Raw genomic sequence first — 18,147 nt, forward strand, 5'->3', positions numbered from 1 at the left:
GTTCCCCACTTATTCTTCTAAACTCCAGTGAGTACAGGTCCAGAGCTCTTTATAAGTTAAACCTTTCGTTCCAACGATCATTCTCTTGAACCTCCTCTAGACTCTCTCCAATGCCAGCACATCCCTTGAACCCATATTGAGCCCACAACACTCCAAGTGTGGTCTGACAAATGCCTTACAGTCACAGCATTACATTCTTGCTTTTATATTCCAGTCCTCTCGAAATGAATGCTAGCATTACATTTGTCTTCCTTACCATCAGCTCAACCTGCAAGTTAACCTTTAGAGAATCCTGCACAATTCCAGTTTCTGAATTTGCTTCCCTTCTGCCAAGGTGCATGACAATACACTTCCTTATGCTCCATTCCATCAACCACTTCTTTGCCCATTTTCCCAATCTGTCCAAGTCCGTCTGCAGACTCCCTGCTTCCTCAACACTACCTGCCCCTCCACCTATCATGAACAAACTTGGCCACAAAGATACCAAATCATTGACATATAATTTGAAAAGAAGTGGTCCCAATATTGACTCCTGCAGTCAACCAGAAAAGGTCCCTTTTATGCCCACTCTTTACCTCTTGCCAGTCAGCCAATCTTATAGAAACAAAGAAAATAGGCCATTCGGCCCTGTGAGCCTGCACTGCCATTCAGTATGATCATGGCTGATCATCCAACTCAGAACCCTGCACCTGCTTTCTCTCCATACCCCCTGATCCCTTTAGCCACAAGGGCCATATCTAATTTCCTCTTAAATATAGCCAATGAACCGGCCTCAACTGTTTCCTGTGGCAGAGAATTCCACAGATTCATCACTCTCTGTGTGAAGAAGTTTCTCCTCATCTCGGTCCTAAAAAGCTTTCCTTTTTATCCTTAAACTTTTCTGGACTTCCCCAACATCGGAAACAATCTTCCTGCATCTAGCCTGTCCAATCCCTTTAGAATTTTATACGTTTCAAGAAGATCCCCCCTCAATCTTCTAAATTCCAGTGAGTATAAGCCTAGTCGATCCAGTCTTTCTTCATATGAAAGTCAGTCTTTCTTCTATCCATATAGTACCTTTGCTGTGATACCATGGGCTCTTATCCTGCTAAGCAGCCTCATGAGCGGCACCTTGTCAAAGGCTTTCAGAAAATCCAAGTAAATAACACCCATGGATTCTCCTTTGTTTATCCTGCCTGTTATTTCCTCAAAGCATTCTGACAGATTTATCAGGCAAGATTTTCCCTGAAGGAAACTATGCTGACTTTGGTCTGCTTTGCCGTGTGCCTCCAAGCACCCAGAAACCTCCTCCTTAATAATCGACTCCAACATCTTCCCAACCACTGATGTCAGACTAACTGGCCTACAATTTCCTTTCTTCAGCCTCCCTTCCTTCTTAAAGAGTGGAGAGACATTCGCCACTAGTCACTGGCAGCCAACCGGAAAAGGCCTCATTTATTCCCACTTCTCACCTTCTGTCAGTCAGCCAATATTCAGTATGACCCCTAGGAGGAGTTCTGATGTTGGAGTTCCAGGTATCGAGGGACAGACAGTGAGTGAGGGTTGGTGGAAGGTTGCAGGACAGCCTGCCAGGGGTGCTGGGTCTCACGGTGACCCTGTTGCTGTTGCAGGTATCGGGTACTCTACAACTACCAGCCGCGGAACTCGGACGAGCTGGAGCTGAGGGAGGGAGATCTGGTGCACGTCCTGGAGAGGTGTGATGATGGCTGGTTTGTAGGTAAGGGGTGTGACTGTGTCTGCGTCAGGACTACAGCCACAAACCAAACTCATTCTCATTTGCTCACTGGACCTTTTCACTTCTCCCCACACAGGGACGTCTGGACGGACTAACAGCTTCGGAACGTTCCCTGGGAACTACGTACAGCCAATGTGACCTCCTGCCATTGGCCACTGGATGTCTGAGAAACAGACTGGGCTCTCATCCGTCCTGTCTGTTACGTCTGCACACACTTGCGCGCGCTCTCTCCCCACTTCAGTCTGTTCCCATCTCTTTTCTCATTTATCTGTATCTTTTTAACACCATTCTCCCTCATTCTCCTCCTCTGTATGTTTTTATCTCTCTCTGACTCCACCTTGCATCCTCCACTAACCTCCCCTCTACTTCCTGTCTTCAATAGTGAGCATCTTCACCTGCGACCTCCGTCCAAACCTGACCTCACCCCCCAGAGTGGACGACAGCAGCCTTACCCAGTTGCCCTAAATCCCCCTGTTGATGCAGGCTGTGGGAGATGGGACTGCAGGGGGTGGGAGGAAATCAGAGGTTGCGGGTGGTGTGAAACCCCGCCAATTCTCAACCCTCTTTCTTGTTACGGTCTAGGCTGGAGCCTGTTGTTCCCAAGCAAGAGTTACCTTGCTCATAGACCTTACTGTTGTGGTGTGCAGAGAGCAGCCCCTCCTGAGGCAGAGTGAAAATTTAAAGGCTTTAGAAACAAATATAAAGATTAATTTTATTTGTCACACATACATCGAAGGAAACAGTGAAAGGTTTGGTGTGCATCAACAACCAGCACCGTCCGAGGATGTGCTGGGGCAGCTTGAAAACGTCACCATGCCTCTGGCACCGACACAGCATGCCCACCACTCACTAACCCCAACCTGTGCGTCTTTAGAACGTGGGAGGAAACTGGAGCAGCCGGGGGAAACACACATGATCACGAGGAGGACATGCAAATTCCTTGGGGACAGCGGTGGGAATTGATCCCGGGGCACTGTAAGATGGGCCATGGAAGAGTCTGGTCTGTCAGTGAAAGGTCATCCATGCCTCACCAGGATCAGAACAGCTCGCTGACGGTGGGACTGATGGGCTGATGGTCACATAGGCTCCAAGGATCCATCCTGGTTCACACCCTCGGGCTGGAGGAGTGGCAGTGATCAGCTCTGCAGCCGGACACTTGCACTGTGTGGACAGCAAAGGGTGCTCCCAGCCACTGGGAGTACACTGGACCCAAGAGTAAGCGTCTCCATCCTGTGTGTATGTGTGTACCTGAACCAGCGTTGAGCTGTAAAATTTCTGCTTCTTTTCAATAAAACAAGATCAGAATTAAACTCTTCGCTCTCATCAGTAAGAAGGTGAGCTGCCGACACTTACAGCAGCACCTCTTGCGAACAGTCAGGGTCCCCAGAACACCACGGTCTCGGGACAATCCCTGAGAGTACAGCCTCTAGTGTGGGGATGGCAGAATTCCCAAGGTTTTCACTGCGAGGGATTTCAAGGGAGGACCTGGAGCACCATCAATGAGGGAGATTTTAAAAACACAGAACAGTACAGGCCCTCCAGCCCACAATATTGTACAATAACAGTACGATATTGTGTTGATCTTTCAGTCTAACCTTTCCCTCATACATGGCAGGAGGGAGAATTTTGAAGAATATTTTGTAATGTTGATGGCTGTTCAGCCCATCGAATCAGCCCCAATAGTCTCTTTGCCCCTCTCATTTCTCTGGATGCCCACAAGCCCATACATACCCATTTGCTTTTACCAATGATTGACATTACGGAGCAATTTGCAGCCACAATTAACTTCCGTGCACATCGTTGGAATGTGGGAGGAAATGGAAGTATCTGGGAGAAGCCAGCGTGGTCACAGGAAGAATGTACCGACTTCTCACAATATCAGGGAAGGTGGGGATTGAACCGCAGTCTCTGATGCTGCAAGGAATGGCTCTATCCACTACACCACCAGCCCGTGGCAAAGAATTCCACAGATTCACCGCTCTCTGGCTAAAGAAATTCCCTCTCATCTCCATTCTAAAAGGATACCCCTCCATTCTGGTCTTAGACTCTCCCATCACGGGACACATTCTCTCTACATCCAATCTATCAAGGTGTTTCACCATTCAATAGGTTTCAATGAGATCTTTTTTGCTGACTATGCCCTATTTTATCATGTGCCTCCAAATACCCTGAGACCTCACCCTTAATAATCGACTCCAACATCTTCCCAACCACTGAGGTCAGACTCACTGGCCCACAGTTTCCTGCCTTCTGCCTCTCTCCCTTCTTGAAGAGTGGAGTGATATATACAATTTTCCAGTCTTCCGGAACCATTCCAGAACCTAGTGATTCTTGAAAGATCATTGCTAATGCCTCCACAATCTCTTTACCTTCAGACCTTACAGTTTCCCAAGAAGTTTCTCTCCGATTATGGTAACCTCACACACTTCAGGATGCCTGACACCTGGACCTTCCAACATACTGCTAGTGTCTTCCACAGTGAAGACTGATGCAAAATACCTATTCAGTTCATCTGCTATTTCATTGCCCCGTATTACTACCTCTCCAGCATCGTTTTCCAGCAGTCCTATATCCCCTCTCACCTCTTTTTTACACTTTATATCACAAGACCTGGTTATGTGACCACTGACGCCAGGCAGACAATCTCTGAAGAGTATTGATAATGTCTGGGGTCACCCGTCTTGTAAAGACACTGCCCAGAAGGTGGCAATAACAAACCAGTTCTGTAGAAAAATTTGCCAAGAACAATGATGACCATGATCGCCCACATCATATGACACGGCACATAATGACGATGTCATACGACACGGTGCAGAATGATGATGACAACGATGACTGCAGGAGGCCCCTGCAACACACATCATCTGGGGGCATCCACGTGCTAGAAAGGGCAGCTCAGACAGTGAGGGAGGGAGAGGATGGAGTACCAGAGCAAGGGAGAGAGAGAATACAGGAGTGTGAGGCAGAGAAATAGAGACTGTGAGGAGAGAGGTAGAAATATGAGAGAGAGAGAGAGAGAGAGAGAGAGAGAGTTTGTGAGAAAGAGGGTCTATGAGGGGGGGAGGGTGAGCAATGGAGAGGCTGAGAGAGAGAACGTCAGCAAACTGGGGGAGACCTGTGCTGGGACACCAGGTTATTGTTGGACCGGGATGGGGTGGGGGGGGCTGAGGCACTGATTGCCCCAACCACTGGATTCCTGTGTGTGGCTCTGTGAGGCCTTGTGGAGATGCTAGTATGTTGGGGCATCAAATAATCAACTTTATTCACCACATGCACTCAATGGCCACTTCGTTCGGTACCTCCTGTACCTAATAAAGTGGCCACTGAGCGTGTGTTTGTGGTCTCCTGCTGCTGAGGCCCAGACACTTCAATGTCTGACGTGTTGTGTGTTCGGAGATGCTCTTCTGCACTCCACTGTTGTAATGTGTGGTTATTTGAGTTACTGTCACCTTCCTGTCAGCTTGAACCAGTCTGGCCGTTCTCCTCTGACCTCTCTCACTAACTCAGAGTGTTTTCACCACAAAAATTGCACTTACTGGATGTTTTTTTCTTGTTTTTCCACAGCATTTGCTGTGAACTCTGTTGCGCGTGAAAATCCCAGGAGATCGGCAGTTTCTGAGATACTCAAACCACCCCATCTGACACCAACAATCAAAGTCACTTGGATCACATTTTTTCCCCATTCTGATGTCTGGTCTGAACAACAACTGACCGTGTCTATATGCTTACGTGTTTGGAAGTTGCCGTGATATGCAAACTCAGAGTCATGAAACACTACAGCACAGAAACAGGCCTTTTGGCCCATGTAATCTGTGCCTGACCATTATTCTGCCTAGTCCCGTTCATCTGCACACAGACTATCACCCTCCATACCCCTCCCATTCATGTACTTATCTAAAATTCTCTTCAATGTTGATATTGAACCCATACCTAGAAGGGGCCAGATTGCGGCTCGAAATGTCAACAATTCCTTCCCCTATACAGGTGAGGTTCGACACGCTGAGTTCCTTCCACAGGCTGTGTCACTCCCTTATGTTCAGGTTGGTTTGGGCTGGCATCACAACTGTGTCTCAATCCTGGAACACCCCAACCAGCTCTCCTGTCTCCCGGCCCCTGACCTCAATCATCAGTAGCCCAGCTCTGGAGTCGAGAGGGACAGTAGTCGCTGGGATGAAACTCTCTGCCTCTGCCTGTGAGACAGGAGGGAGGTCTGCCCTGTCAGCTGTGCAAGGATGTGGCCTTCTGGTGCCAATCGCAGACAGATTCTCAACTTCCTGAGTTTCTATTCCCTTTGACTTGTCAGATGTACACCTCCCTGCCACAGCACCGAGAACGGGCTGCTACAACAGTCAGGGAGCCCCGAATATCTCACAGCCAGTGAAGTGGGAAAATCACAACCATTACTCCACTCTTTGAGGAGGGAAGTAAAAGACTATTGAAGACTAAAGACTATTTGCGAAAGAACATTGAACTCATTGCCACAGACGGCTGTGGAGGCCAAGTCATTAGGTATATTTAAAGCAGAGGTTGATAGGTTCTTAACTTGAAAGGGCGTCAAAAGTTACAGGGAGAAGGAAGGAGAATGGGGTTAAGAAGGATAATAAATCAACCATGATGGAATGGCAGAACTGACTCAATGGGCCGAATGGCCCAATTTCACTCCTTTGTCTTATGGTCTAGGAAGCATGGCAGGCAATTTGTACACAACAAGATCCCACAGAGACATACCAATAATAATCTTAGTGATGGAATGACAGATCCTCACAGCACGAAACAAGCAGGCCTTTCAGCCCATTAAGTCCATGCTGAATATCTAGGATCATTAAGACTGCTCCCATTTCATTCCCCCCACCCCCTATCTCTCACCTCATCCCCAGATTCTATCCCACACCCCTGCACCGGGGGCAACTTACATCGTCAGGATGTGGCAGGAAACTGGGTGGAAACCCACACAGTGAGTGTGCAAACAGACAGCGTCAAAGGTTGGAATCGAACCGGTGTCTCTGGAGCTGCGACATGCGGCTCTACCAGCTCTCCGCTACTGTGTCCGTCCGAGGACCCCCCATCAACTTCTGTCAGAGCAACGCAGCCTTGCCCCCTTGCACCGGCCAAGCCCAGGGCCTTGTGTCTTCACTTGCCCCCTTGCACCGGCCAAGCCCAGGGCCTTGTGTCTTCACTTGCCCCCTTGCACCGGCCAAGCCCAGGGCCTTGTGTCTTCACTTGCCCCCTTGCACCGGCCAAGCCCAGGGCCTTGTGTCTTCACTTGCCCCCTTGCACCGGCCAAGCCCAGGGCCTTGTGTCTTCACTTGCACACGGCAGCAGCTGTCTGGATGGGATGTAAAATAAGGTTTATACTATATCATGATACGAGTGAAAAGAAACCATAAATCCCTCAATGCTGCTGCGCAAGTCGATAAGGTGGTTAAGGAGGAGTTTGATGTTTTATCTATCTGCCTGTTTATTAAGATACAGTGTAGAACAGGCCCATCTGGCCCTTCGAGCTGTCCCACCCAGCAATCCCCTGACTCAACCCTCGCCCAATCACGAGACAATTGACAATAAACAATTTACCTACCAACCAGTACTTCTTGAATTGAATCGACTTTATTTCTTACATCCTTCACATACATGAGGAAAAAAATCTTTACGTTACATCTCCGTCTGAATGTGCAATTTATAGTAATTTGTTAAGAATATTATGTACAACTGAACGGTCAATATAGCATAGAAATAGAATTGTGTCAGCGGGAACTAATCAGTCTGATGGCCTGGTGGAAGAAACTGTCCCGGAGCCTGTTGGTCCAGGCTTTTATGCTGCGGTACTGTTACCTGAATGGTAGCAGCTGGAACAGTTTGTGGTTGGGCTGACTCGGATCCCCAGTGATCCTTTGGGCCCTTTATACACACCTGTCTCTGTAAACGTCCTGAAGAGTGGGAAGTTCACATCCACAGATGTACTGGGCTGTCCGCACCACTCTCTGCAGAGTCCTGCAATTAAGGGAGATGCAGTTTCTGTACCAAGCAGTGATACAGCCAGTCAGGGTGCTCTCAGTTGTGCCCCTGTAGAAAGTTCTTAGGATCTGGGGACTCATGCCAAACTTCTTCAGCCATCAGAGGTGAAAGAGGCACTGTTGTGTTTTTTTCACCACACAGCTGGTGTGTACAGACCACGTGAGGAACTTAAAGCTGTTCAACCCCAGATCCATTGACGTCAATAGGGTGAGCCTGTCTCCATTTCTCCTGTAGTCCACAACCATCTCTGGACCAGAGGAGGAAAGCAGAGGAAACTCACATGCTAACAGGGAGAACGTACAAACTCTTCACAGGCAGCAGTGGGAATTAAACCCGGTTCACTGGTTCTATGTGCTGGCATTTATTAGTCAGGAGATGGAGTTGAAGACTGTGAGGTGATGTTGCAGCTCTATCAAACCCGGTTAGACCTCACTGGGATTACTGTATTCATCTCTGGTCACCTCATTGCAGGAAGGGTGCTGACACTTTAGAGGAGACTTAACAGCATTCTGCACGGATTAGACAGCATGTTTTAAGAGGATAGGTTGAGTGAGCTAAGGCTTTCCTCTTTGAGTGAAGGAGGATGAGAGGTGACAACAGAGATGTACAAGATGTTAAGAGACATAGATAGAGTGGGCAAACAAGAGACTTTTCCACAGGGCAGAAATGGCTAATATGAGGGGGATCATTTTATGGTGATTGGTTGAAAGTATAGGGGGGATGTTACAGGTAGTTTTTTTTGTAAAAACACAGGAGTGGTGAGTGTGTGGAACTCACTGCTAGGAGCTTAGAGGATGATAAGATGCATAGATTGTGTGGAGAGCCAGAGACTATTTCCCTGGGCAGAACTGGCTGATGTGAGAGGGCATAATGTGGAAATTATGGTAGAAAATGTTAGGGGTATATCAGAGGGAGTTCATTTTTATATACAGAATGGTCGGTGTATGGAACGCTCGGCTGGAGGCAGATACATTAGAGTAGGGGTTCCGAACCTGGGTGCATGGACTACTCAGTTAATGGCAGGGGGTTCCCACCCTGGGTCATGGACCACTCGGTTAATGGTAGGGGCCAACCCTGAGTCATGGACCACTCGGTTAATGGTACGGGCCCACCCTGAGTCATGGACCACTCGGTTAATGGTAGGGGCCCACCCTGGGTCATGGACCACTCGGTTAATGGTAGGGGCCAACCCTGGGTCATGGACCACTCGGTTAATGGTAGGGGCCAACCCTGGGTCATGGACCGTTCGGTTTATGGTAGGGGCCAACCCTGGGTCATGGACCGTTCAGTTAATGGTAGGGGCCAACCCTGGGTCATAGACCGTTTGGTTAATGGTAGGGGCCAACCCTGGGTCATGGACCACTCGGTTAATGGTAGGGGCCAACCCTGGGTCATGGACCGTTCGGTTTATGGTAGGGGCCCACCCTGAGTCATGGACCACTCGGTTAATGGTAGGGGCCAACCCTGGGTCATGGACCGTTCGGTTAATGGTAGGGGCCCACCCTGAGTCATGGACCACTCGGTTAATGGTAGGGGCCAACCCTGGGTCATGGACCACTCGGTTAATGGTAGGGGCCCACCCTGAGTCATGGACCACTCGGTTAATGGTAGGGGCCAACCCTGGGTCATGGACCGTTCGGTTAATGGTAGGGGCCAACCCTGGGTCATGGACCGTTCGGTTAATGGTAGGGGCCAACCCTGGGTCATGGACCGTTCGGTTTATGGTAGGGGCCAACCCTGGGTCATGGACCGTTCGGTTTATGGTAGGGGCCCACCCTGAGTCATGGACCACTCGGTTAATGGTAGGGGCCAACCCTGGGTCATGGACCGTTCGGTTAATGGTAGGGGCCAACCCTGGGTCATGGACCGTTCGGTTTATGGTAGGGGCCAACCCTGGGTCATGGACCACTCGGTTAATGGTAGGGGCCCACCCTGGGTCATGGACCGTTCGGTTAATGGTAGGGGCCAACCCTGGGTCATGGACCGTTCGGTTAATGGTAGGGGCCAACCCTGGGTCATGGACCGTTCGGTTTATGGTAGGGGCCAACCCTGGGTCATGGACCGTTCGGTTTATGGTAGGGGCCCACCCTGAGTCATGGACCACTCGGTTAATGGTAGGGGCCAACCCTGGGTCATGGACCGTTCGGTTAATGGTAGGGGCCAACCCTGGGTCATGGACCGTTCGGTTTATGGTAGGGGCCAACCCTGGGTCATGGACCACTCGGTTAATGGTAGGGGCCAACCCTGGGTCATGGACCACTCGGTTTATGGTAGGGGTCCACCCTGGGTCATGGACCGCTCGGTTAATGGTAGGGGCCAACCCTGGGTCATGGACCGTTCGGTTTATGGTAGGGGCCAACCCTGGGTCATGGACCACTCGGTTAATGGTAGGGGCCAACCCTGGGTCATGGACCGTTGGGTTAATGGTAGGGGCCAACCCTGGGTCATGGACCGTTCGGTTTATGGTAGGGGCCAACCCTGGGTCATGGACCACTCGGTTAATGGTAGGGGCCAACCCTGGGTCATGGACCGTTCGGTTTATGGTAGGGGCCAACCCTGGGTCATGGACCGTTCGGTTTATGGTAGGGGCCAACCCTGGGTCATGGACCGCTCGGTTAATGGTAGGGGCCAACCCTGGGTCATGGACCGTTTGGTTTATGGTAGGGGCCAACCCTGGGTCATGGACCACTCGGTTAATGGTAGGGGCCAACCCTGGGTCATGGACCGTTCGGTTTATGGTAGGGGCCAACCCTGGGTCATGGCCCGCTCGGTTAATGGTAGGGGCCAACCCTGGGTCATGGACCGCTCGGTTAATGGTAGGGGCCAACCCTGGGTCATGGACCACTCGGTTAATGGTAGGGGCCAACCCTGGGTCATGGACCGTTCGGTTTATGGTAGGGGCCAACCCTGGGTCATGGACCGTTCGGTTTATGGTAGGGGCCAACCCTGGGTCATGGACCGCTCGGTTAATGGTAGGGGCCAACCCTGGGTCATGGACCGTTCGGTTTATGGTAGGGGCCAACCCTGGGTCATGGACCGCTCGGTTAATGGTTAAAATGTCACTGCACCATTCTGGGCTGAAGGGCCTGTACTGTGCTGTACTGTTTGATGTTTTAACAAGAGGCATCAGTTTTGCTTTGGAAGTCATTGACTGGACAATGTGGTCAAAAGGGAACGGGAGAAGTTTCACAGGGGATCAGAGCAAAGTACTTTGATAAAAAAAAATTGACTTTGAACTCCAATTATCTTTGTAACGAAACTCCAGGCCACGATGCATCTATAGAAGTTTGTCAAAAGTCTTTGGAACTGGGTGATGTTAATCAGGCAGAGTGTGTGAACTATCTGTGATTACACTGACACACCGCACAGTATTTCAGTTTTTTAATGTGCTACACAGCTGTGTAAAAATCTTTGCAGAGAACTCACTGAGTTTAAGGGAAAGGTACCAAGGGTTGGAATGCCGGCTCCGGAATAGTCGCGTGTGGAATGAGAGGTCTGGGTGACACACTAACAACGGCTTCTCACTGTGGCTCAACACACCCTGACTCTACTCCGCACCGAGGCTGGTCACAGACACACACGTACACACTCCTTCCCCACCCCTTGAGCTCCAGAACCCAGCTCCCAGCTGAAATCCAGACCTTTGGCAATGAGTATGCACCCCTGGATCCTCGGCTCAGATCCCCAATGAATGAGTGAGCCAGATGCTGAATTAGATTCAGATTTGGACTTATTTATCACATGTCCCTTGAAACACACAGTGAAATGTGTTGATCGTGTCAACCACCTACCGTCTGAGGGCAGCCCGCAAGTGTCACCACACGTTCTAGTGCCAACGTCGCATACCCACAATGCCCAGCAGAACAACTTAGCAAAATAAACAACCCTCACAAATGCTGGAGAAACTCAGCAGGCCAGGCAGCGTCTATGGAAATGACCCTCTTCTCGTCAAGTATCGTCAACTGTACTCTTTTCCATCGATGCTGTCTGACCTGCTGAGTTCCTCCAGTGTTTTGTGTGAGTTGCTCTGGATTTCCAGCATCTGCAGAATCTCTCACCTCCTACCCACATACTTAAAGCATCCTAACTATCCCCATATTATCACGAAATCTAAAAAAGAAAGTTGTAAGTTTGGCTTTCTCTGATCAGGAATGTTCTCCCCACTTGGAAACCCCCTCCACCACTGAAGCTGGGAGGTGACAGGTGGAAAAGGTAAAGGGCTGTAGAAGAAGGAATCTGAGAAGAGAGGAGAGTGGTCCGTGAGAGAAAGGGAAGAAGGGGAACAAGAGGGATGTGAAGGGTGAGAAGAGAAGGAACAAGAGGGGAACCAGAAAGGGGAATGGAAAAAGAGAGGAGAGGAGTAGGGAGAAAGAAGTTAGAGAATTCCATGTTGATGCCATCAGGTTGGAGGCTACCCAGCTGGAATACGAGGTGTTGCTTCTCCGACCCGAGTATGACCTCGTGGTGATTTCAGAGGAGGCCATGGACTAACACGTCGGAAAGCAAATGGGTAATGGAATTGAAATGGGTGGCCTCTGGGAAATTCTACCTTTTGTGGTGGACAGAGTGAAGGTGCTTGACAAAGCGGACACCCCCCAATCCATGTAGGGTCTCACTGATGTAGAGGAGGCCCCACCAGGCTGTGTTTGTGTTTCCCCAGCCCACCTCCTTTGCCCATTGGTTCCTTATGACCTTGTAACCTCTAACCCATCCCAGTTTTGACAAGGGGTAATTGAGCTCACCGTTGGCTGCTCCCTTCTCCATAGATGCTGCCTGACCTGCTGCGTGTTCCCTTTGTGTGGCTGGGTGAGGCTGGAACACATTCAACTCAACCCCAGCCTGTTGCTGGAACCGGTAGGGCAGCATTCACCGAGAAGCCAGCCTCACGAAGAGCAACTTGATCTTGTGATTAGGTTCCACCCCGCCTGCTGCTCTGCCTTCAAGGCCCCAGAGAAGCAGCACTACTTACAAAGTTACCTGCGTCCTGTCTAAATGTACCCGCTGGGACCCTGTGGTCAGCTATTTCAGACCAGGGTTCAGTAAACTTATTAGCAAAGTGCACATATGCCCCCATATGATATTCATTTCTTGTGGGCATTTGCATGAAAATAAAGAAATGCAATAAAATGTATGTATGAGATACCGGGCACAGCTCTCTTGGTCTCCACGATGCAGTAAAGGATGGGGAGACACCGGGCACAGCTCTCTGGGTCTCCACGATGCAGTAAAGGATGGGGAGACACCGGGCACAGCTCTCTGGATTTCCATGATGCAGTAAAGGATGGGGAGACACTGGGCACAGCTCTCTGGATTTCCATGATGCAGTAAAGGATGGGGAGACACTGGGCACAGCTCTCTGGGTCTCCGCGATGCAGTAAAGGATGGGGAGACACCGGGCACAGCTCTCTGGGTCTCCGCGATGCAGTAAAGGATGGGGAGACACCGGGCACAGTTCTCTGGGTCTCCACGATGCAGTAAACGATGGGGAGACACCGGGCACAGTTCTCTGGGTCCCTGCGATGCAGTAAAGGATGGGGAGACACCGGGCACAGCTCTCTGGGTCTCCGCGATGCAGTAAAGGATGGGGAGACACCGGGCACAGCTCTCTGGGTCTCCGCGATGCAGTAAAGGATGGGGAGACACCGGGCACAGTTCTCTGGGTCTCCACGATGCAGTAAACGATGGGGAGACACCGGGCACAGTTCTCTGGGTCCCTGCGATGCAGTAAAGGATGGGGAGACACCGGGCACAGCTCTCTGGGTCTCCGCGATGCAGTAAAGGATGGGGAGAAACCGGGCACAGCTCTCTGGGTCTTGGCGATGGAGTAAAGGATGGGGAGACACCGGGCACAGTTCTCTGGGTCTCCGCGATGCAGTAAAGGATGGGGAGACACTGGGCACAGTTCTCTGGATCTCCATGATGCAGTAAAGGATGGGGAGACACTGGGCACAGCTCTCTGGGTCTTGGCGATGGAGTAAAGGATGGGGAGACACCGGGCACAGTTCTCTGGGTCTCCGCGATGCAGTAAAGGATGGGGAGACACCGGGCACAGCTCTCTGGGTCTCCGCAATGCAGTAAAGGATGGGGAGACACCGGGCACAGCTCTCTGGGTCTCCGCGATGCAGTAAAGGATGGGGAGACACCGGGCACAGTTCTCTGGGTCTCCGCGATGCAGTAAAGGATGGGGAGACACCGGGCACAGTTCTCTGGGTCTCCGTGATGCAGTAAAGGATGGGGAGACACCGGGCACAGTTCTCTGGGTCTCCGCGATGCAGTAAAGGATGGGGAGACACCGGGCACAGCTCTCTGGGTCTCCGCGATGCAGTAAAGGATGGGGAGACACCGGGCACAGCTCTCTGGGTCTCCGCGATGCAGTAAAGGATGGGGAGACACCGGGCACAGTTCTCTGGGTCTCCGCGATGCAGTAAAGGATGGGGAGACACCGGGCACAGTTCTCTGGGTCTCCGCGATGCAGTAAAGGATGGGGAGACACCGGGCACAGCTCTCTGGGTCTCCGTGATGCAGTAAAGGATGGGGAGACACCGGGCACAGCTCTCTGGGTCTCCGCGATGCAGTAAAGGATGGGGAGACACCGGGCACAGCTCTCTGGGTCTCCGCGATGCAGTAAAGGATGGGGAGACACCGGGCACAGCTCTCTGGGTCTCCGCGATGCAGTAAAGGATGGGGAGACACCGGGCACAGCTCTCTGGGTCTCTGTGATGCAGTAAAGGATGGGGAGACACCAGGCACAGTTCTCTGGGTCTCCGCGATGCAGTAAAGGATGGGGAGACACCGGGCACAGCTCTCTGGGTCTCCGCGATGCAGTAAAGGATGGGGAGACACCGGGCACAGTTCTCTGGGTCTCCGTGATGCAGTAAAGGATGGGGAGACACCGGGCACAGCTCTCTGGGTCTCTGTGATGCAGTAAAGGATGGGGAGACACCGGGCACAGCTCTCTGGGTCTCCGCGATGCAGTAAAGGATGGGGAGACACCGGGCACAGCTCTCTGGGTCTCCGCGATGCAGTAAAGGATGGGGAGACACCAGGCACAGCTCTCTGGGTCTCCGCAATGCAGTAAAGGATGGGGAGACACCGGGCACAGTTCTCTGGGTCTCCGCGATGCAGTAAAGGATGGGGAGACACCGGGCACAGCTCTCTGGGTCTCCGCGATGCAGTAAAGGATGGGGAGACACCGGGCACAGCTCTCTGGCGGTCACCTCCCACCTTTGAGCCTGGACACTCAAAATATTCTTCCAGGGAAGGACTCAGAGATCACACCTTCGACTTGTGCCAAAATGTGGGCACCAAGCCAGGGATCCGCCTTGTTTATACACACATTCCACAAAACTCCTGAATACCTCAAACTGAACAAAAACATGATCTGGTGTCAGTCCTCCAGGGCACGGTGGCTTTGTACATTGGCATCCACCCGGGTATGTACCTTTGGCACAGGACTTTCTCTCTTCCTGACATCTATTTGTGGCTCAAAATTGGTCTCCTCTGTCCAGGGAGTTCTGAGGTGTTTCAGGCATTCCGTATCTCCGTCCTTGCAGTTTTCAATCAATCTCTCTCTCTCTCGTGGCCGCATTGCACCGTGCTGATGTCAGCAAGTCCCAGCACAAGGTAAGACCAATGGGTATCTCTGCAACCTTTAGAAGCAGTCCATGTCCATCCTGGGTCGAGCTGGTCTCCTCAGTCAATGCTCAATTCCTTAATGACACAGTGGACAGGGTGGCAGAGACCGCACCGGCTAACCTGATGCGTTACTCCGCCAGTGGCCCGGGTTTAATTCCTGCTGCTGTTTGTAAGGAGCTTGTACATTCTCCCCGTGACTATGTGGGCTTCCTCCAGCACTCTCAAGATGTTAGTGTTTGTAAGCTATGGTTGTGCCACGTTAGCATCTGCTGATGTGATACTTGCAGCCTGTCCTCAGCACATCCTTGGACCATTTTGGTCTTTGACTACAAAACAATGCCTTTCACTGTTATGTTTTGTTCTACATTCACTCCTAACTTGCACCACTCCCTCAACAGTCAACCCCACTCCTATTGTGTGACCCTCCCTCAGTACCACCCCTCCCAGAGTGTGACACTCCCTCAGTACCACCCCCCATAGTGTGACCCTCCCTCAGTGACGCCCCTCCCACAGTGTGACCCTCCCTCAGTACCACCCCTCCCACAGTGTGACCCTCCCTCAGTACCACCCCTCCCAGAGTGTGACCCTCACTCAGTACCACCCCTCCCACAGTGTGACCCTCCCTCAGTACCACCCCCCATAGTGTGACCCTCCCTCAGTGACGCCCCTCCCACAGTGTGACCCTCCCTCAGTACCACCCCTCCCACTGTGTGACCCTCCCTCAGTACCACCCCTCCCAGAGTGTGACCCTCACTCAGTACCACCCCTCCCACAGTGTGACCCTCCCTCAGTACCACCCACCCACAGTGTGACCCTCCCTCAGTACCACCCCTCCCACAGTGTGACCCTCCCTCAGTACCACCCCTCCCACTGTGTGACCCTCCCTCAGTACCACCCCTCCCAGAGTGTGACCCTCACTCAGTACCACCACTCCCAGAGTGTGACACTCCCTCAGTACCACCCCTCCCACAGTGTGACCCTCCTTCAGTACCACCCCTCCCACAGTGTGACCCTCCCTCAGTACCACCCCTCCCACAGTGTGACCCTCCCTCAGTGTGGCCCTCCCACAGTGTGACCCTCCCTCAGTACCACCCCTCCCACAGTGTGACCCTCCCTCAGTGTGGCCTTCCCACAGCGTGACTCTCCCTCAGTATCACCCCTCCCACAGTGTGACCCTCCCTCAGTACCACCCCCATAGTGTGACGCTCCCTCAGTACCACCCCCATAGTGTGACCCTCCCTCAGTACCACCCCTCCCACAGTGTGACCCTCCCTCAGTACCACCCCCATAGTGTGACCCTCCCTCAGTACCACCCTTCCCACAGTGTGACCCTCTCTCAGTACCACCCCTCCCACAGTGTGACCCTCCCTCAGCACCACCCCTCCCACAGCGTGACCCTCACCCAGTACCACCCTTTCCACAGTGTGACCCTTCCTCAGTACCACCCCCCACAGTGTGACCCTCAGTACCACCCCTCCCATGGTGCGAAGCTCCCTCAGTACCACCCCTCCCACAGTGTGACCCTCCCTCAGTACCACCCCCCACAGTGTGACCCTCCCTCAGTACCATCCTTCCCACAGTGTGACTCTCCCTCAGTACCTCCCCTCCCATTGTGTGACCCTCCCACAGTGTGACCCTCCCTCAGTGTGGCCCTCCCACAGTGTGACCCTCCCTCAGTACCACCCCTCCCACAGTGTGACCCTCCCTCAGTGTGGCCTTCCCACAGCGTGACTCTCCCTCAGTACCACCCTTCCCACAGTGTGACCCTCCCTCAGTACCACCCCCATAGTGTGACCCTCCCTCAGTACCACCCCCATAGTGTGACCCTCCCTCAGTACCACCCCTCCCACAGTGTGACCCTCCCTCAGTACCACCCCCATAGTGTGACCCTCCCTCAGTACCACCCTTCCCACAGCGTGACTCTCCCTCAGTACCACCCCTCCCACAGTGTGACCCTCCCTCAGCACCACCCCTCCCACAGCGTGACCCTCACCCAGTACCACCCTTTCCACAGTGTGACCCTTCCTCAGTACCACCCCCCACAGTGTGACCCTCAGTACCACCCCTCCCATGGTGCGAAGCTCCCTCAGTACCACCCCTCCCACAGTGTGACCCTCCCTCAGTACCACCCCCCACAGTGTGACCCTCCCTCAGTACCATCCTTCCCACAGTGTGACTCTCCCTCAGTACCTCCCCTCCCATAGTGTGACCCTCCCACAGTGTGACCCTCCCACAGTGTGACCCTTCCTCAGTACTACCCCTCCCACAGTGTGACCCTCCCACAGTGTGACCCTTCCTCAGTACCACTCCTCCCACAGTGTGACCCCCCCACAGTGTGACCCTCACCCAGTACCACCCCCCCACACTGTGACCCTCCCTCAGTACCACCCCTCCCACACTGTGACCCTCCCTCAATACCACCCCTCCCACAGTGTGACCCTCCCTCGGTACCACCCCTCCCACACTGTGACCCTCCCTCAATACCACCCCTCCCACAGTGTGACCCTCCCTCGGTACCACCCCTCCCACAGTGTGACCCTCCCTCGGTACCACTCCTCCCACAGTGTGACCCTCCCTCGGTACCACCCCTCCCACACTGTGACCCTCCCTCGGTACCACCCCTCCCACAGTGTGACCCTCCCACAGTGTGACCCTTCCTCAGTACCACTCCTCCCACAGTGTGACCCCCCCACAGTGTGACCCTCACCCAGTACCACCCCCCCACACTGTGACCCTCCCTCAGTACCACCCCTCCCACACTGTGA

General features: G+C 52.6%; 1 protein-coding gene across 3 annotated transcripts in view; it reads left to right on the forward strand.

Moving 5' to 3' along the window:
• Positions 1–3,145, forward strand: part of sorbs3 (sorbin and SH3 domain containing 3) — a 93,843-nt gene extending 90,698 nt beyond the window's left edge. For 2 of the 3 annotated variants that reach the window (XM_059962280.1, XM_059962397.1), the window contains 2 exons: positions 1,611–1,717; positions 1,812–3,145. In XM_059962280.1, coding sequence (XP_059818263.1) covers positions 1,611–1,717; positions 1,812–1,873 — 169 coding nt within the window. In that variant the 3' untranslated portion in view covers positions 1,874–3,145. The remainder of the gene's footprint in view (positions 1–1,610; positions 1,718–1,811) is intronic. The other variant, XM_059962342.1, reaches the window with a different exon arrangement.
• The last annotated feature ends 15,002 nt before the right edge of the window (positions 3,146–18,147 follow it).

The sequence above is a fragment of the Hypanus sabinus genome, chromosome 1 (assembly GCF_030144855.1).
Source record: "Hypanus sabinus isolate sHypSab1 chromosome 1, sHypSab1.hap1, whole genome shotgun sequence".
Classification (NCBI taxonomy): Eukaryota; Metazoa; Chordata; class Chondrichthyes; order Myliobatiformes; family Dasyatidae; genus Hypanus; species Hypanus sabinus.